General features: G+C 35.9%; 1 protein-coding gene across 2 annotated transcripts in view; it reads right to left on the bottom strand.

The window, feature by feature from the left end:
• The window catches only part of LOC145693601 (uncharacterized), a 306,547-nt gene extending 290,305 nt beyond the window's left edge, over nucleotides 1-16,242 (bottom strand). The window contains exon 1 of one of the 2 annotated variants that reach the window (XM_081769733.1): nucleotides 14,953-16,242. In XM_081769733.1, coding sequence (XP_081625859.1) covers nucleotides 14,953-14,986 — 34 coding nt within the window. In that variant the 5' untranslated portion in view covers nucleotides 14,987-16,242. Of the gene's footprint in view, nucleotides 1-1,185; nucleotides 1,358-14,952 lie in introns of those variants that run through there. The other variant, XM_081769734.1, reaches the window with a different exon arrangement.
• Between the last annotated feature and the right edge of the window lie 5,916 nt (nucleotides 16,243-22,158).

Here is a 22,158-nt window from a genome sequence, read left to right as displayed (position 1 = left end):
GTAATGACAATTTACAATTTAGCTTTCGTAACCTTCACATACGCTACGTGTGTAACACTTTGTTTGTCATTAGTAGGAGACGGAGTAGGGGCGTGAAGTTTGGAAAGAGGGTGCCAGGTAAACAAGGTTGAGAACCACTGATTTAAAGAATAAATAAATTGTTTTAAAGGCATTTTTGAGGAATTTAGAGTGCTCCAAATTCTTAAGTCTAGCTATTACCAGCAACGCAGCTAGGCTAGTTGTCACCCGGGGGCAAGAATTGGTCTTGGCGCCCCTTCCTGACCAACCAAACCAAAATGCTCCCCGAGTACACTTGATATTGGCATCACACAGTATTCCTATTCCATTTTTTCTTCAAGTGGTAAAGCTTGATTTCAAAATTCCAGTACATAATTAATTTTTAGTCTTATCATAATAACTGCAAATCACAACATTTTTCTGGAATTACAGTATATCAGGATGTGCATAGATGTAGAATGAATCAACAGTCTGTTGCTTTAGAATATAATATTTAATTATGACAAACAGTTAAGCTGTTGTCTCGAGTATTATACTCGGACATTTTGCAAATCTCTTAAATCGATGTAAGTTATATGAAAACAGAAAATTGCTGAAGCTAAAATTTAACTTTGCGGGCTCTTTTGGCTGCAAAGATTTTCACAATGTTCTCAAAAGAAAGCTTTGAAGCTAACTTATACTCTATGGATATGATACTAAGGTTCGTGAGTCGTTGTTGTCCTGTTAAGTTTCTGAGGTAATTTTTTTATGATCTTTAGTTTGCTAAAAACTCCCTTCCTTGCCCTATAGTGAAAATAAATATTTGCTCAATTTTTCGCCCCTCCCCCAATCCCGCGCCCGGGGCATAAGCTCCGTTTGCCCTCCCCCTTAGTTACTTCACTGGCTATTATAGCAACGATATGAAACGAAATGATAATAACAATAACTCAAAGTTTAGTTAACGTTAAGTTACTTTTGTATTAAAAGTTGTTACATACAAATTTTAGTATATTTTTGTATGACTGTTGTAGTGCAAGTATTGTTTTCACATTACAACTGGCGTTAAGAAGTAAGAATTTTGGTCAAAACAACCTACGACAACTTGAAAAAAAAAATCCTGATCAGGCATTTGGACTAATAATCTCACCAACAAAATGAAGTAATAATAAGTGAAAATGAGGTACTCACATGAAACATATTGTTCTGTAGAGGCAAACAAAACTTGAAAACCTAATTCACTTCGATTGGTTATCGAGAACAAAGTTATGGGTGCTGGATACGAAGTGCAAATATAGGATTACTGTATACGTTTTAGTGTATGTGGAAAACTCTCTTGACATTGGCTTCTTGTGGAAGACGACCGGAGGTGAAGGGTCAGAGGGGGGAATTGAAGACTGTGTGAGAGTGAGTGAGTGTAAATGTTATTTTCGAAATCAAAATGAACTTTAGTCTTCATAACGGACAGGCAAACAAAAATCAGAGCCTAACCACAGAGGGACGCGTTGTCTTCCAATCCTAAAATACCATCATCCTCATGTTATCTTTGTTTTTTTCTATATACATAATATACTGTATATATATTGACTGAAGATAAGACATTTTAGCCTGGCTTCGCTTGGTTCTACACAAGTGTGTACGACGTAGATATTTGAATATAAACGCATTTATGCCGGAAAATAAATTATATTGGTTTTCTCTTTCCCGAGCAATGTAATGTTAAAATGATTGCGTGTACGAAATGCACGTTACGAGACCAGGGGGATCATTTGGGGGGGGAGGGAGTAGGATGGGGCAATTGCCCGCTCCAAGAGTTTGAGGAATACATATACTTTAATGGATTGTCTACTAATATACTAGTACAAAAAGTGAAGGTCTTACGTCGGTGGTGCTCTTGTCCCCCTCAAGCAAAGTCTGAAATAATTCCCCTGTATGAGACTACTGCTTACGTACAGCTTATTACCAAATTAAAACGTCGTGGATGAGAAATAAGCGTGGGTGTACAGTCAGAAACAATATTAAGTATACGTTGGAGCTATCATTTCTTATACCTCCAACCTATACCTAATAATGTTTCTGACTGTACAAGTATAAAATTCTACCAGTATACTCGGCGCACTCTTTTAAATTGACATCACTGGATCATTGACTGCTATTAGCTGTAGCCAAGGAAGTGGTTACATTGGCTATTGGAAAACAAGGTTTCTTTGGAGCCTCTTCTCTATTGCTAAATTCTTATTCCCTTTTGCAACAGTGTCTAGTTCTACGCTTTTGGTTCATGATTAATGTAAATCACTTGATTGCCTACTGAGAAAGCAGTACACGAAGGTACGAATCCATATGAATCCATACTAAATTATCTTGTTGTTCCAAATATTTACGAACGATCTATGATATGGCAATACTGGAAATCGCTTGCTATATTAGATTCGTACGCAGAATGAAGTGTTACACTAAGTTCAATACAGATTGGAAAAGCCAGTGGGATACAAAGTAGCAGGCCCGCAACCAGAGGGGGGCTAGGGGGTCTTCCCCCCTAAACTTTTTGTGGCCCCTCCGGACCTCAATACGAAATGCTATTATTAATACAAAAAACACAATTTAGATAGTTGAAAGAGAATTTTTAATGATTTGACCCCCCCTAACATATTCATGCCCCCTCAAACCTTTGTGGCTGGTTTCGGGCCTGCAAAGTAGGAAGATAATATTAATAGGTAGTGATCGAATTGTGCCGAGATCGTATACCATTAGTCAATTAAAATGCTGAAAATCATACAAGCTGTAAATATTTAAAATAAGCTTTATTATATTTGATGTAGTGCACAAGTGTAGGCTACACTCATTGATAGCTCATACTGTATTAGAGAACTTAATAAAGTGGTATTTTTTTAATGAACAGTGCCTACACGAGCACCTAATTTAATATTGCTCTTGTTCATTTCCCTGATTGCACTCTGGATTGCATTGATACAGAATAGGAAAAAATAAAGGGATTTTGGTTTCTGCTGGTGTTAACATGAGCTTTCGAATTAGTTAACAACTTTCAGATAGCGGTACACATGTTCTCCAAGTGTTTGGGTGCAGTGACGACGCCAGCTTTAAGTTCTTAGGGGGGCAAAGGAGGGGCAGATACATTTTTGGGGGGAGCGGCTATTTGCCATACCTAAAATGACATATTTATTACGTTTGACTTATTTTACATTACATTGTGCATTTAGTTGCTGTTTTCATATTAGACCTATATGATTATAAATTAAACTTATTTCAAGTAAAATTTGTAACTAACAAATAAGTAACGTCTGCACATGAAATATTTTTCAATGAAACTTTTGAAGCCTAAACATAAATTGAACTACTTTCGCGTATGCTACAAGTAACACATTCGTCTAGTACTATATGCTACGTATCTCTCTCTCTCTCTCTCTCTCTCTCTCTCTCTCTCTCTATATATATATATATATATATATATATATATATATATATATATATATAGAGAGAGAGAGAGAGAGAGAGAGAGAGAGAGAAAGAGAGAGAGAGAGAGAGAATATTTACGAGGAGCTGCTGAAAATGTCGTAGTCCAATCCAGAAGGAGTGTAGGTACTAGGTAGAAAAATGAAACGTAGTTTAGAAAAACATATCTCTGTATGTAAATACAAATTCAAATTTTCATATTAATAATGAAATTCTTATTGTTTCTCAGGCCTCTGAAGTGATTATGTGTGCCCAAACACAATTTTACGAACATCCAGATCCTAACTGTTATAACATGTTTATTCCATGAAGGGAAGTCACTGAAGTAAATTAATTAGGAAATCAGTAAAATACGACGGGACTCTCCTCCGTTATATACAGTGGTGAAGAAGTTAGTGGCTTAGTATAAACGTGGCGATTTCTCAACAAATTATGCTTTACATCCATAATGATTAAAAGCAATGACTCTTCCCGAAATTATGGATGCAATTTGTGACATTATTCTTGAAAATTGCAGCATTTCAGCCAGTGGGGAATATAGCCCGGGGCCGGAGGGCCTCGGTCACCCCAGTTTTTATATGGTTTTTAAAGTGTATAGTAAACTCACGATATACTTATTATAGTCTGAGGTCTGGCTGCATCTCGCTTTCTCGGAAAAACGTCTCACCTCGTTTTTACCTTCTCAGCAAAGCTTGTGCCAGAGATTGTGGGCATTTCTTCGGAACGCGTCGGTAGCATAATTCAGAATGGCTTGGGCATGCGCAAGTTCTCGGCATAATGGGTTCCCAAAAAATCTGTCAGGAGAATAAAAGAGTGACGGCATTAAGAGAAGTCTTCTTCCCATTTGACCGTAATGTTGATCAATTTCGCTCACGAATAGTAACCATGGACGAAATATGGTTCTACCATTGTGATCCTGAAACGAAACAATAGTCAATGGAGTAGTAGCACTCATTTCTCCCTCGCCCCACGAAGTTCAAGACACAGAAGTAGGTTGAGAAACTGTTTGCAACATTCTTCTGGGATAAGTATGGAGTCGTACTCGTAGACTACCTCCGCTACGGTCAGATATTTAATCCAGAATCTCTGCATTACTTACAAAACTGAAAGAAAATTCGAAGTTCAACGCCGCGAAAAATGAAAAGAATGGAATTCTGTTCCTTCAGGAGAAGACACCTATCCATCAAGCCCATGCGAACACAATTGACATTGCATGATCTAGGATTTCAATGTCTAGATCATCATTCTTATTCCGCAGATTTAGCTCCGTCTAACTATTACGTGTACTTATTTTCCAAAGTTAAATAACACTTGAAAGGACGTCATTTTAGATCCGATACGGGTAGTGCTACGATCAGTGGTGCGAGGAAATCTTCAGATTTTTTAACTTTTCTGCAAAAACTGGAGCACTGTATAATGTAGTATATTGACTCCGGGGGAAGTGTAGAAGAAGTAAAACTTCACCATTCCACGTGCACTCCTGGGTTGGGCTACGAAATTTTCAGCAGTTCCTAGTCAATATGGTAGACGTCGCGTCAGTCAGTGTTGCTACACTTGGTACAATTGTACCAAATTCAGCCCTTTTTGTCATTCAACCGCCCGTTGGTACCACGCTGGCATTTTCAGCCCTTTTTGTGAAAAAGTTGTTACAATTCTACCCAATTCAGCGCTATTTAGCAAATACTTGTCACATTTTCAAAAGTGTCAGTACTATTATCCTCCTTCGGTCGTGAAATAAGCAAGAATAAGGTGCAATAATTTATATTTTAACACACGATCTCGGAGATGATTGACTTGTTCCTCGTTTTATATATATATTTTCATATATGACCATAATACCGTTTTGGTTTGTCGGTCACTTTGAAATAGAGGGGCGTTTGGTTTCCTTACAATACATACCAAAGATGGTAACAGTTTTCCCTTTTAATTTGCGGTCTCTGTTATACTCTCTACATGCGAGAAAAGTTTCATCTACTTCCATTGTTGTTCGGGGTCCTCTTATTTGGATGTTTCTAGAAAGTAATTTTTGAAAAGAATACTTTCTTGATTTTGACTCTTGGAGGGGGGGGGGTATTCTAGAATTTTATCTCTTTTAATTTCGTGTTATAAAGCCATGTATTACATTGGTATAAAATAATGAATTCAGCCCTTTTTGTTTCAATTTGGTACTATTTTTCAGCCCACTCCAGAGCTAAGACTGTGACAACACTGACGTCAGTACTTTGAAACAAAATAAGTAAGGGAGCACTAGTATAAACCAATTACTAACTAAAGATCAGCACTCTGACAATACGTTTTATTGGGAATCAATTTAATTCCATAAATTTGCAGGAAGGGAAAACACAACTCTTTTTATCCCCTTCAAAAAATTAAGCCCTGGTAGTTGCAAACTAAGCTGTTATAAGCACATCCTCTGAATATTGAAAGCCGAGAATACTGTTTCAGAAAAAAGAAATATAGAACCTTTAAATAAAACAAAATATGAAACTGAAAACTTCAAAATACAAACAAGTTACGTAACTGTTTTTACCTTTCTTTTGTTCCCTTCGAAGTTGATCCAATGAAAAGAAAACTAATCGACCAAGTCTATTATTGTTCGCTAGGCACAATAATTAAAAATCATAAGAAAGAAGTATAACTAAAATTTACCTCAAAAGCGCTAAATTAGAAAACAGAAATATGCGTGCATACCCAGACGCTCAAAGAAGAAAGCTTGAGAACTAATCTGCCACATAGTAAATGCATGGAAAGTAGACTACAATTTGACGATGAGATTGGTTATGATACTGATATAAAATACTACATGTAGAATGTTTAAAGATTGTAGGAGTCTGGGGGGGCAGTTTAGGTGGCAGTCAGGGGGGCAGAAGTAGCTACTAGGGGGGCGCTCGCCCCCCTTGCCCCCCCTCTGGCGTCGTCACTGTTTGGGTGCACTCCCCACACATTTACCATTCTCAGCACCCCCAATAAAATAATAGTAGAGGAGGATGGGATTGGTTTGACAAAATCAAGATAACTTGCTTTGTAAAATAACTATTCAATTTATCGTTCTTATAAACATCATTATGTTAAGTTTGACTGTGCTATTTTCAATAATAAATTCTCCTTCCCCCCGCCAATAAATCTCATGGATCCAACGTGCACTATAAAACGCACCTATGGTCACCTCTACTTTCCGAACTAGCCAGTCTTTTAGGATTTTTTCCAGCGCTTTACAACAGATCTAATTTTGCAAATGATTTTACAAGGTTATAATTGATTGATTGATTGGCCCTTATCCCAAGCCTAGTGGCTAGAATAGAAAGTGTCCGTTCCGTGCACAAGGTCCCAGGTTCGATTTTCGGTAAGAGATCGCCGAACGCATTGATTCAAATCTCACTTTGAATTTTATATCTCGTCTCAGATTGTTGACTGGAATGTAGAATATCAATAAATCATTGACTAGTTAGTTGGTTGATTGGTTCGGTCATTAAGTGACTTATTTTTAGTTAAAGAAAGATGTGTTTACTTTAACAATCGTAAAACACATTTACGTCTGTTACTTCCGATGCGAGAAATAGGATTTAGGCGCTCTATTTCAAATAATGCAAGAACTGTACATTTTCAAGAACTGAAGTCTGCTGACATCAGAGATCATATGGAATGATCGAAGGATCTTCCCTATCTTTCCTTTCCTATCTCAACTGTGCTAGTGCTACCTACTAATATATAATATAGGGCGAGAGTATAGTACCTACTAAAATACAAAACTTTCTTCAACAGTTGACAATTTCATGTAGATTTTATTGACTATTTGGTATTCTATCTTAGATGTTTAATATTTATATAGAATGAGTCTGTGTAATTTATATGTATATTGAGAGATCGGATTTCGTCTGCATGTGCACGGAAAGAAAAGAAAATAATTGGGTGAACTAATTTCTACATTTTGTGACTGAAATTTTGGAAGTTTCTCCGGGGGGTATGCATTTTCTTCGGGGGGAGGTTCCCTCCGGGCTACCCCCTGAATTCATCCCTTCAACTTGATAAACGTGAAAGAGAAATTTATAGGTAGTTTACACAAATTAAACATAACTTTCGTACAAGGCTGTCTATATTCTTTATTATAAATTAACGAGAAATGTTACAGTTTCGGAAGTATATCACTTCCTTCTTCAGACTACTATTTCAACTGAAATCATAGATAACGTAACATAAAATTTAAGAAAGTTATGTTTAATTTGTGTTTAAGATGGACACAAGGCCTTTTAATAAAAATATCAAAGGGTAGTTTACTCATATGTTGAAGAAAATGTGTAACATTTTCATGTGTAGTTTCATTTTCATGTGTTTATTTAAACTTTAATTTTGTAATTCGCATAATCTGGGATATTCAAGAGGAAAAATGGGAATTTCTGCCTCTCGAGATGGGATTTTATAATGTTTCAGATTGGCAGCACTGATGGCTACTAAATCATCTCTGTTCCAGTGTTCGTAGTTTGAGGGAAATTTCGTAGGTAAATTAAGCAAAAAGGGAAAAAGGGAATTTTTCGATAAAACGTGAAAACTCCTGGGAAATTCTCGCGCTGACTGATTGACTAATATAAATGCTAAAATTTGTCTTTGTTCTTCAGAAATAGACCAATAGAGTAGCAATAGTGTGTATCTGTTCATTGTTGACTGGGTGTATTTGTGTGTATTTTGTAAAAATAAAAAATAAAAAAATAAGTAAAGAATAGAAGCAAAAAGCAAATGTAGTTGATACTTTTAATATAACTAAATTAATCTTTTCACAATTTCTGTCATAGGAATTAGACACAACAAACTAGGGAAAATTTGATTTAAAGAAGGGAAAATTTTGGATCAGTTTCGAGGGAAATTTTCTTAAGGAAACCTACGAACACTGCTCTCTTCCAAAATCGCTATTTCTTAAATGCAGGCTTTGTGTTGGCTTAGTCCAGGAAAAACAATTATTCACGATCCCTGTTGAGTTGCAAAGTCTGTTGAGGGCACTGGCCCAAATCCCAGGGGCATGAGGGGGACCTGTCCCTTCCAATCTAGGAACTGAGGGAGACTGTCCCCCCAATAATCCGATTTGAAATGTATTTTGGTGGAGAAATTTGACAATTTTTGTCCAATTGCCACAAAGGAACGTGAGATGAAATTGATATCCCCCAGAATAAGCCTCAAATCTGCCCGCCTCCCAACGTTGAAGACATATATATGGGAACGGTCTTACCCGTCCCCCCAATGTTGAAGACAGATTTGCGCCGCTGGTTGAGGAGAATATGTTACAACTTCTACTGGAATTCATACTGAATGAAAATGTATTTTCACCCCAATATAAACACACTGTATATAACCTATTATTTTGTAACATTTTGTTTTAAGATGTTTTGATGTCAACCGAAAAAGACGTAAGATGCTAGATTAATTTATCTTTTTTAAAATGCAAGATATTATTTTTGCGTTATTGGTCTACTCATAAAAATGCTTGTTTAGTCCCAAGAAATATTGTTTGTACTAATTTGGTAGATTTCACTTACGATTTTTTCAGACGAGTTTCGAAATTCTATCTTTGCTTACTTCAAAATTTTGTAATTACATTACTACAGTAAAACAGCATTGTGGATTGCTGTACACTATACTTTCTTAGGAAATTAAGTAGTACGGTAATGTATAAATGTACAATTCCTAGACTTGACATATTCCTTTAGAAACACTAAAAGAAAAATCTTAGGGAAAGACGTCAATGTCCGAAAGTTGAAGTATATATAACATTTACTAACTCGATGACATATGGAATCCAGAGATTCAATGCCGCATTCACAAAAGCTCTCTAGTTTTGTCCTTAGCGAAATGGATCCAGTTTCTACTTTGTATTCCTACTTCTGCGAAATCTATCTCTATTGTTCTTCCATTTGCTCCTAGCTCTTCCTAATGGTCTCTTCCCGATGCATTTCAAGTTAAAAAGTTTGACAGCGTTCTACTTTCTGACTTAAAGGCCCTAACAATATTAGGTACACGGCAGGGGTAAAAGTGAGGGGGAATGCGGGGGACGACGTTCTGTCACTTAAAAAGAATATGTACGACGTCCCTCCAGTTCCTAAAAAAAAAAAAAATACATGGGTAAAGATAGGCAGGGGAACAGCGTGACGTCATGCCGCTACCTATTGTCCCCTCTCTTTTCAGATCCACTTTCCTCATTATGAAGTTTCCACCATTCCTCATTCTTATCTTTCTTGGATCCGAATATTCACCTCAGGACTTTATTTTCAGATACTTTCAATTTGCGTTCTTCCTTCATGCAACACAATAGACATAATTGTCATTTTATATATTTTAAGCTTCAAATTCTTCGATATATTTCGCGAAGACAAAAGAATTTAAACAGAACGCATTTCATCGTAAAATAGTTTCTTTTGTATCCTATTACTTATAATATACTGTACTATATGGATTAGTGACATGCATGTATTACTACAATCGGGCCGCCTTAAGCCGATTGGACCGATTGCTTCCAATCGGGCCCCGCGCCTAATGGGGCCCCGCACTTGCCGTCTACTACTCTTCAGTCTAATCTACTCCAGTGGCGTTTTAACAGCATACTAGGCCCTAGAACAAACAAGTGTGTTGTGGTCCCTATGAATAAATTTTACTCCTAATACATGTAATTAATACATGCCATTCTGTTCGCGGCCCCCCTCCCCCAGTGCTTGCGGGGCCCCGGCCAAGTGGCTATGATACCGTTAAGATTGCTCTACTACTCTCGTTGTCAAGTACACACAACATATTGCAACACAGGTACATTCATGGATTCCACAGGGGAGGGGATGGCGTCTCACTAACCAGTAAATGAATAGCTTATATTTAGTATCCGGGGATAAGCAAACATTTTCTGAATTTAATGCTGCAGTAGTTTCTTTTTTTTATTATTATTTTTTTATGTTTACAATTTCTGTTGTAAAAATAGCCTAGATATTATGTCCAGGGAGTATTCTGCACACATCAAGACTCTAACACACTCCTAAGATGAATTCATTTTTCTTATTCATTCATTTTCAATTGTGTCTTTAGTAATGGGCGACTTTTCATAAGAAATTATACGCAGGTGTTATGTTTTATTCAGTCATATTTACACACAGTGCAAGAAGGGTCTATTATTTTAACCTTAAATTGCAAAATAACTTTTCGAAAGTCAATTCGTGTAAGACGGCCAAATGGACAAAGAAACTGTGGTATTTATAGTTATTATGACGTATAAGATGTCATTCACTTACATTTTCCACAATATAAGGATTGTTAACAGCTTTTTACTAAACTTCTAAAAACATATCTTAAAGTATAATTATTGTCGTATACACGGCCGCCAGCAGGGTGAGGCAAGGGTGTCAGTTACATCACCTATATTTTCGAAAAGTGTTCAGTTCTTCGAAATACATGTCGAAACTTGTTACATTAGCTTGCTGATACAGTTATCTTTAATAGATTAGTATGAAATTCTATAGTACTATAGATATTTACCAGATTTAATATATGTACAGTATCGTAGCGAGGATTTCATTTCGGGCTGGATCCGAGGGTCCTTCCCTGGAAAGTATTCGGCAATGGGGAAACTAAAACGCAATTTTAGGGTTTCTTTTAACAACTTGAAAATTTTCAGGGGGCCGTCAGTGTTTGGTAATATTTGGCAATGTGGGGACTGAAAACGTAATTTTAGGCTTTATTTTAACAACTTTTCAAAATTTCTGGAGGTCACTAAAACAAGTAGTATTATGACTATGTCCTTTCCAGATATGATGTACTCATATTGCTAGTTGTAGATCTATATATATAAAATTTAATATTAAAATGTACCTTATATATGTTTAGTCTATTAACTTTCACGCACTATTTAAGCGCACATTTTGATTACCATCCATTCTGATTGCAAAATTCCTATTAAACTTTTGAAATGAAATATATTTTTTTATCCAGGATTTGTTCTTAGGAACTGAATGATTACTGAAAGGAGGCGATTATGAAATTTAATTTTGTATGCTCTCCCACCGGCAATCGGCCTCGAGACTATGTACACCACAGGGTGCACGCGGTAACCACTACACCAGCAGAGAGAGCGCCATATATATACTGGGTGTTTCAAAACAACACCAACCACATTTGGGAGGTGATTCCTGACACCAAGATATACAAAAAGTATAGACGAACCTGGGGGCACAAATGCTTTCTTTCTGAGTTATAGGTTGCCGAAAACATGAAAAAAATGAATTTTAAGCTTCAAAACTATGGGAGCTGCTATAATCAGATCCAGACTTAATTTAGGAACTACTATGTGCCCTATCCAAATATCCATCTTTCAGAATCCTGAGATACTTCCGCAACAATTTTTATAGAGGTAGTTGGTGAGTACTTCAAATTATATACTCGTAGTCAAACTCACTCTATAAGAATTGTTGCGTGAGTACCTTAAGATTCTGAAATATGTATTTTTGGATAGCACACATATTGGCTCCTAAATGAAGTCTTGACCCGACTATGGTAAGTCCCATTGTTTTGGAATTATGGACTTTTAAAGTTCTTTTTTTTTTTCATGTTTTCGGCAGTCGATAAATTTGAAAGAAAGCATTTGTGTACCCAGGTTGGTCTATACTTTTTGTCTGATCTTGGTGTCAGAAATCACCTTCCAAACGTTGTTGGTATTGTTTTGAAATACTCTCTCTCTCTCTCTCTCTCTCTCTCTCTCTCTATGTATATATAGGTTCTACAGATCTTGGTGCAAGTTAATTGTAAACCTGGGCCCCGCAAAATCGTTCCCAATCGGGCTCCGCGCCGGCTAAGGCCGGCCCTGACTACAAGATCAAATAAATTAGTTCATGCAAAACGGACTTCAGTCACCAAAATGGCGAAAAGTGAGCTAACGTCGGATTTCTGTTCCTATTGGGTACACCTATGTTTCTGTGCACAAAGGGATCAGTTTCATTGGTTGACATTTTATAAACAGATGTAAACTTTGATTATTCTAGGCAGCATGGGTTTGAGTGAGTGACTGAAGCCCTTTCTGCATGGAGAATTATATTTGTTTTATATGTTAGTGGCATAGCTATTGATTTTGTCCCATTCGGTAGGCAGACCTGAAACGTCTGGAACCTGACAAAAAAAAAAAAAAAGTCTTAACACATTTTTGTGTTTAAAAAGAGCAAAAAAAACTACATAAAATTACATGCATACAGGGCTTCGACTATAATTTACGTACAAGGACGGCTTCAGTCCACAGCGATTTTTTTTTTAACATGGCAATGAGCATTAAAATGGTTTTCCTAAGCTTTGAGCATTTGATTAATGTAATTTTTATTCACACGAGAAACAATTATTCATATTGATTTTATAGTTTCAAAACTGCAATGTTTTTCTTATTTTTTTTTCAAAATTAAGTTTGTTTGACTGAAGCCCTTTTCACATTAACTAATTCAAATATTGAACTTGAAAAAGAGTGGAATACATTTTGGATTTTGTACCCTCTTCTTCCCAACAAAAATTTTTTGGTTATCGCCTGTAATACATGCATTAGGGAGTCTTGATTTTCTTATTTATTCCAACTATTTCGATTTGGAATTTAAAATAAAAGGATTAATAGTATCTTGATTTGGAATATCGATTATATGGAAACCATTTACAAACCAAAAATATTCAAAAATTAATTGCGAATAAAATGATCGAATTTGCTCGTATTCGTATTACCAGTAAATACACTAATTTCGGATGTATTTAAAAAAAACACACACACACACAACGTATATTCTTTTATAAAAATAACAATTTTCTAACTTGCAATAGAAATTTGGAAAGCAGAAAATACTCATAACTAGGCACAAAAAATATTGAATTAATTACGTGCTGCAAAACTTATCCAGTACCACGTACGCTGAAAATAAATAGTTAAAATGCTTTTTCCATTTACGAGCTGGGTGTACAGTACATACCAACTCACGACAAATAAAAAATATAACAATGTTGGTAGCACTGAGAAACATATAAGCGCATATATATATATATATATATAAACAAAACACAAATGCATTAGACACGGTTATATTTCTCTCTTTCATTTTCGTTTATACATTCAAATTAAAATGATCTGGCTAAATGTGAAACCGATCCTCTTTGAGGTCGTGTGTTGGAGATCAAATATCTCCACACGTACTCTTACTTGCTCATGAGGAAAAACAGCTCGCACACAGAGTAGAAAGAAAATAAAAAGTACAAAGAAATATGAACACATAACTAAACAGCTGATTACCTTTATTATTTGATGAATGTTCCTGTGATCAAATTTCTAATCATATTCGAAAATGAAATCAAATTAGAAATGAAAAAATTAATTGTATTCGGATCACAAAGAAATATTTTTTTTAAAAAAATGAATAATACGCTGTAAAACATTTGAAACAGAGAAAATCTATTGATAGCTGGTGCAAAGTACAATAAAAAGTAAAAGCTTTTGTGTTTGTTATAAAAAATGTTAACGAAGAAACTGCTTGCTTACTATAGTGTAGATGTTACAATCAGGAAACAGCAGAGGTCGGCGCGGAACAGGGGGGACTACGAGAAAAAAAAAAACTCCGATATGATATGAGACTACCATTGTATGTTCCGAGTGTTAAAATCCTTATCAAGAGCGTAGCATGCTATCATCCGTTATCGCATATTTGTGAGATAAATTACGTATACATTCACACTAGCAGCATATTACGTTTGCTGTGTACTAAGACTGTTAAAGCCGTCTATATGCGATAGGCAAGCAGTGGATAAGCGGAGGTTGCAGAATACGGCTGCATTTTATATAGAACTGGCCATTTTTTTTCTAATTCCACGTAAAATTATGTTCAATAATGGTGGCCATATTGATTTGAATCTAGTTTCGGGTGTGCTATTTTAGTTCCAGATATTTCAACTGCAAATTTTGTGAATTTATGGTATTTCTTCGATTCTCAAAACAAGTACCAACAAAAATATCAATAATGCCAAGTGTCAACAACAAAAGTTACAAATGTTCTTTTACCAGGATCATAATTTCTTAATTATATTTATGTGCTGTGTATGTTGTCTTTTAAGATGCTACAACGAAAGCGGAAAAAGTGTTCGGGGGAAAAAAAAAGAAACTGCAGTGATTTTGTTCTATGTGGTTTGAAGTTGGTGACGTGTTTTCCGACACACAACATCCAGTTGGCGAGCATACGTGTGCCATTCTAAGCTTCTTTAAGGCAACATAAATTATATGTATATACGTATATAAAAAGAAGTGCACTTTTTTTCTAAAGATTTGAATTTCTTAAAATTTAACACATTTAAGTTCGTTATAATTTTAAAATATAAATAAGTCTTAATATTTTTCTATTAGATTATAACATCTTCACGATATTTTACGAACTTGTGAAAAGAAAAATAATATTCTAATAATATATTTTTCTTTTACTTCCCATATAAATAAAGCTTAATAATATACCTTACCTAGAGCTCTCATGTAGTCCTGCCGTGATGCCATTTTGTATTTTTATTTCTTTCTTCAGATTTTTTCTATAAACAAAAACTATTGGGGGAAAAGAAGTGTCCACAGAAGAACTGACCACACAAGAAAGCTTTTGTTTTTCAGAATGTCCACGGTTCGAATCTCTATACTAAATAAGTCATGTAAACTTTTCTTTCACACTTAAGTTTCTTTTACTGTTGTTTCTAGCTCTGAGTGATCATGTGCATAGCTTTTAATATACTCTCTCTCCCCCGTTAGTCTTAGCGAATATCAAAAGCAGCGACAAACATGCATATGTACAGCAACTCTCATACACTTTTTTCTTTAAAAAAACGTATTCACATACTTTATACATACATATTCACATACATTATAGTTCTGAAAGGCCAAGCCACAAAGCAAAAACCTTAGGCTTATGTGCGCGGACATATGGACGGAGGAAACTAGGCTATACCAAGACGTAGGAGGGGCGGTCAAAGAAGTCAATAGTGGGGGGACAACCGGAGGAGAAGCAATGTAATGCTACAAAGGGGTGGGGAAAACAAGAGCGAGGTAGGAACTGTTTGAAACAAGCGAAGGAGACGGAAAACAATAACTGGTAGTTTGTAGAATACTCCGAAAGGAAGAAACGCGTGCCACTGTTGAGGTACTTTGTCGTACGGTACGATACATAAACTGTAAAACACAATAGATGCTACAAAGTCACTTTGATTTCTTGCAGAGATGAAAAAGTATAAAAACGCATCTCGAAACATCCAATTATTATTTTCCTGTCCCGTATGAAACCATCTAGTTCTTCTCACTTCAAATGTTATTAAAAAGAGAATCGTAAAAGTTTTTTTTTCTTTTTTTTTTTAAATATAGTTTTCTCTATTCACTTTGCACTTATTATTTACAAAATCACAGTCCGTAAAGACGAAACTCACTCGGCAACATACACTGTATTGACGAAATTCACTTTAATATGTGTATGGTACTGTACCTAACTTGGTACTTCTTTTTCTCGCGTATAAAATATAATTATTTCCGTCGATGAGCAATCAAAATGACTCTTATGTAAATTCAGTTTCGACTGTTTGTATATAGTGGAAGGTTTACTTTCAACTTGGTTGTTGGTCACATGGTATTGCACGCCCCTCATGCTATCCTCTCGTTTAACAATTCTTCAGTTTCTTCTTCTTTTTTTAAAATAGCTTATGCTGCCATTAAATAAAATAATCAACTGAGCAGATGTATATGCATGTATGTATGTATGCTGCAAAAACTTAAGTTTCTTTTCGTTCTTGAGTTTAGTATCAAGTATTTGAAGAGGGAGCGTTTGCGGGGTGGTGAAGGGAGAAAAGAACATAAGAAAGAGGAGGGGGACGGGTCATTTGCAGCCAACCACGGGGCAAACTACAGTTCAAAGTAATAATAATAATAAACTCTTGTCAGTAGCCATGACCTGTTGTCTAGAGAGGGAGAGAGAGAAAACAGAAACGTTTGCCAACAAAAATCAAATCTGGCTTCTTATGACTTATTTGATGCCGTTACTAAGCGACGTCAGTCGATTCTCATTTTGAGATATTTGAAGTATTTGCACCACAAGTGTCCATAAAAAATATAATCTCGTCCATAAAAAATTATAATTGAAAAAGAGAGACACAGTTCTCATCCAACTGAACGAAATGTAAAACCACAGGAACGAAGCTATCAATAAATGGGTATAGTTTCAACTGGTATATCAATCTACATAACTAGACTATTTAAGTATACAATATGCACCTATGGTCTGTAATTCTTGTTAAGGTTTTAAAATGTAAACCAGCAAGGAGGGCTAGGTACGATACTTTTTATCTTCCCTTCTAAGTAAATATATACGTTGGAGTCATTACCATTTCTTTAACTATACCTTTACCATATTACGAACTTGTATATGACCAGTCCAGAGGCGGCTTTTGAGGGAAGCCAAATCATTAAAAATGTAAATGTTATTGATACAACCTTATCTAATGTATACACGATTAGTATATGAGGTAAACTTTGTTCTCTTAGATAGTTACGATATATATATATATATATATATATATATATATATATATATATATATATATATATTTACCGATGTGACGTCCCTCAAGAGTCGCCATTACAATTAGTATATTTTCGTTCATGTTTTGTTTTTCCTTTTAATTTCATGTTCATAAATATTCTATTAGCATTACTGTTTCTTTTTTTTTTAATATAAGATGGAGACCGAGATTCATCGGCCATCATCATTCATAATTTCTTTCAATTATTTACATTAAAATTACACTTATTTATAACAAAACTCAATAGTATAGGTAACTGAGACTTCCGTCTGCACCTAAAGATAATAAACTTTAATTAAGGTTAAGAAAGAAAGGAAAGGAAAAAATAGAGCCTCACTAGTGCAATACCTTATACTATACGAGCCAACGTTTACAACACAGTATTATAAAATTCTAGTAATACTAATCGGCCGTTGTTCTATTTATCGTATATGGGGCGCTCAGAGCACAAGGGAATCAAGCCAATTTACCAAAGATATGACAAAAAGAGACATGTAATTTATAAGGTAAGTACATGGAAAAGTTAATGTTTTTTTTCTTTCTTAACATTAGGCCTATAACAGTTACAAAATCTGGACATGAATCTCTTGAGCTTTGAAAGGAGCTTCAGATCAATAGCGGTTCTAGAAGATAAAACTGGGGGGGGGGGGAGCCAGAACCCATACTATGATAGATATAAGTAGTGAAAAGCATGAACTTTGGGTTACATTTTTGAACATTATTACGGATTATATATTTCTTCTATAAATTTTGTAAATCTATGGGGATCTAAAATAGGATGGTACCGAGATCTTAAGATGAAATATGTTGAAAATGATCAAAAGTAAACTTGATTTCCTTTTGCACTGAACACTGCATATGATTAACAACTACATTATTTCTTTAAACTAGCATATATTACCCTCATTTTTAAATGTTTATTCCCTTTCCTCCGTTGTACCCTCCCCCTCCCCAACTATCAGGGCTGAACTTAGATTGAAACAGCATCAGAAGTGCCACTGTTTCTCTCATCGACCCCGAAAACTATGGGTTCAACTCTAATATTGGTCATTTTTGATCAATTTTAAATTTATCTCCTTCTCCTCTCCCCTACGGTATATATAGTTCCCTCTCCTCTGTGCTGCGGCACACGGCATCAGAATTGTCACTGTTAATCTCAGCTACTCCTAAAACTATGGATTCGGCACTAATATTAGTCATTTTCGATCATATTTAAATGTTTATCCCCTACCCTACGTTGTACCCTCCCCTCCCCAACTATAAGGGCTGGATGTGGATTGAAGTGGCACCGTTTCTCTCATTGACCCCTAAAACTATGAATTCAACACTAATATCACTCATTTTCGATCATTTTTAAATTTCTCTTACTCCCCCCTCCCCTACGTTGCATCGTCAAAATGAATTGTCTAAAGTAATCCCTGTCCCTAAACTCATGTATGTTGGAAATTTGATTGAGATCGGTCGGGTAGTTCAAGAGTGATGAAGTCACAAAGTCAGTCATTTTAATATTATTTTTTTTTACATATATCTCCCCTCCCCCTCACCTAGGTTGGCTCGTCAAAGTGAAACGATAAAAAACACCCAAGGCCTGACCCTTATATATGTTGAAAATTTAATTGAGATTGGTTTACTGGTTCAAAAGTTATTAGGTTTTATTAGTTTTTATTTATAGGCCCCTTCCCTCCCCCCTAGGATCTACCGTTAAAATGAAATGACAAAAATGTTTTCAGATCCGAACCTCCTGTATCTTGAAAATTTGATTGAGATCAGTCGGATAGTTCAAGATTTATTAAGTTACAAAAATAGTCACTTTCAGTCTTATATAAATTAATTTTTATATATCTCCCCCTCCTTCTCCTCCCCTACGTTGTTCCGTCAAATTTAAATCATAAAAATGATCCCAGGCCTGAACCTCATCTATGCTGAAAATTTGATCAAGATCGAAGGAGTGGTTCAGGAGTTAACTTTTATTTATTTTTTAATATACATTTCTTTTCTTATACATTTTCATGAGCCAGGGGGACCCGGGCCACCTTCCCCCTTCGGGCGCCCATGTTGACAGAAAATAATACAAAAAGACTATATGCCTTCCCTTTAGTTGGAGGCGGCCCCCCTCCGTATCCACCACAGGGCGAGAACACTCATTTAACCATTTCCGTATTGAAAAATTGACTCAGGTTTAGTTTAGCAGAGCGATAATTTGAAGAATTTATGTATGTGTAATTTCACTGCTCGACAATAAAAGACACAGTGCAGTGGCGTAGCAGCTGCCCCCGCAACCCCCGCAGTGCGGGGGGGGCCCGAGGTATAGGGGGCCCCTAAGTCTTGCGATGAATAAAGTTTTAAAGAAGTAGAACTTCAACCTTTCTTCTGTCGGTTTTACAAGTAGGGCCCCTTCTCTATACTTTGCGGGGGGAGCCGCAAAAGTGTGCTACGCCACTGACACAGTGTAAATTTATTCAATAGTACGAACGACAGAAACAAACTCTTTCTGTAGAAATCTGAAAGCAAAATCTTGCTTGAAATCGGCTTTGTGTTCCATGTAACTGACTTGCCGTTACTTGTAGAAGTAGTATAGAATATAGTCCGTGGCTTGAAGACATAGCATAGAGATCCATAAAATTGTGCAAATACTCTGTAGACGGTTGAATGAAAACCTACAAAGCAATTTTGCAATAACTCCACGCTGATAGTTCCCTTCGCGTGCGGGAAATGTCGGTGCAGTAATCGTTTGAATAAAGGAATGCAAAATGAGATGACAGCTAGTGCTGCAGCAAGCATAAAGTATCTCATTCTTACCGTTTTCTAGCTGTATATACACAAAGAAAGCTAGATTCCTTCAAAATGTTATTTTATTTTTTAAATAATGATTTCCTAAAGTAAACCTGCCTCTTTTTGATAACATTCGTTCATCCGTTAATAATACACAGTGAGATAAAAACTTTAAAGAATTATTATTTTTTTTAACAAATATATTCTTGATAACCTTCTTCTGAAGTAAATCTACACCGAGAAAAAACAAGTTATAAGGTCACCGTCATTGCTTTTTCCTAAATTATTCTTTTTAAAAGACCAATGAATGAACCAGACCCAACGGTGCCAATCCTCTCCATAGTCCATGACGCGCCCGTCATTTTTCTGTTAATTCCCCTCCTCCAAATCAAGTAGAGGTTATCTGTAAGTTTAGTCATTGCTTTTTCTTAAATAGTATTAAAGAGGCCGCGGTGGTCAGTAGTAGAGCGTTCACCTCTGACTCGTGGGGGTCCCTGGTTCGATTCTAGTTCGTGCCAAGTGAACCTTGTGGTGGACAAACACCGTGTGCATGCGTTTTCCCGGGGTTCTCCCGCTTCCTAACATTTTACTCATTCCACGATCGCATTCATTTCTCAAAATCACCGTCTCCTTTAGTGTAGTCGGGATAACCATGGGACGTAAAACTGAAAAATTTCATCTCATTTCATTTTCTTTAGTGTTAATATATCCCTTTCCCCTTGCAATCCATAGTTAATTAAAAACATTCTTACATTTGATAATTATGTTTCTCTTTCCACCCCTCCTTCCAGAATCAATCACAGGAAAATACTTTGAAGGTTTTACCATTGCAGAATTCACAATATCTTTGTGATATTTCGGACAGAAAAATTAGAAAATATTTTAAAGGATGATTGATTCCTACAAATCAATCGTTACCTACCTCGGAATACTTTAATCATTCCCAGGGAGAGAAAGTAGGAACCATTTTCGGTTAAAAAACTCTTAGCATTAGATGAGAAAAAGTAAATAAGTTTTAGAAGAAAAAGTAAGTTTAATTAAATATCTTTGCCCCTTTCTCCCAAATTACACATTAACACTGAGGATGAAAAATGGAGAACTTACGGGGTCAAACAGTACCACAGGGGTTCCCCTTAACCCTCGGTAATTCCCATACTGCCTGTGGTTAGTTTCTACTATTTACAGAGAGGAATATGGAACACTACAAGGGATTCCTTCCTCAAATAATCATGTTATATTTATTAAATTTTCGTTGAAAATTTCTGTCCCTCCATTCAGATTGTTCCCCCTCCCCCGTCTGATTTGTGAAGGTTTCAGACTGAATGGTTTATTAATTTTAATAAAATTTATCAGGACTTGACAGTGCTTTGGAACCCAGAATTACAGAAAATTAATTTATTCCCGTCTCAAATCAAATACTATCTCCCATCAGTTCCCAAGCATTACTCATAATTTTAGATGAAATTGTAAAATGATTTGACAGAAAATCAAATTCAAATTGGTTGAAATATTTCTATCACGACGCTCTGCATGTCATGGTACTCTGCTCTGGGTACCCCTAATCACACCCATAATCAACAACAAACTTCTTTTGAAGCACCGTTAAGCTTTTTGGCTTTTAAGTAGTTGGAGTTTAGGCGTCCCCTTTCAGCACCGAGGTTATATGAGACGTTTATGGTGGACTTACAGTTTAGATGGAATTCGAAACACTAATATGTTGAAAATTCAAGGCTCTCCCACCGGAAATCTAGCCCGGAGCCCCGTAAATAATCAGGTATGCATCGGTGCGGCAAGTATTTAATATCATACCAAAGGTAAGTAAATTATTTCTATTGTGGGATGTGGACTAGTAGCTTCCTTCTTGGGCTAGTAAAATTTGCTGCTTATCATTTATAATGGTGCATCATTTATAATGGACAACCGTCATAACGGAGAAACCAAAAGAGGGAAAAAAGCGAAACTTTGCACGAAACAACTATAAGAAGGAGGACATCTTTGCACGTATAAAATAGAAACACCGAACAAAACAGTGTTGCCAACCCAACACAAAGCTGTGTCTGTTTTTTTTAAATAGCACTACATCAGATTATTAGAAATTTCAAATCAAGATGTCAAACGAAAACTTAAAATACTACATTTATTATTAAGTGTTGCAAACTAAGGAATTTTTTAGTTTCACAAACATCCAAAGTTTGGAAGCTTCTATCACTTCTACAGCACAATATAGTTGAGTTTATTTTGAGTTTAACGTCTCGTTCAGCAGCGAGGCTATATGAGACGTGGACCTACTGATTAACGTGGAATCCGAATTACATGAGCTCCCACCGGGAATTGAACCCGGAC

Source organism: Thermobia domestica, chromosome 8, assembly GCF_964235325.1.
Source record: "Thermobia domestica chromosome 8, izTheDome1.hap1.1, whole genome shotgun sequence".
Lineage (NCBI taxonomy): Eukaryota > Metazoa > Arthropoda > Insecta > Zygentoma > Lepismatidae > Thermobia > Thermobia domestica.
Note: the sequence above shows the minus strand (reverse complement) of the source record. Positions and strands in the feature narration are given on the sequence as shown.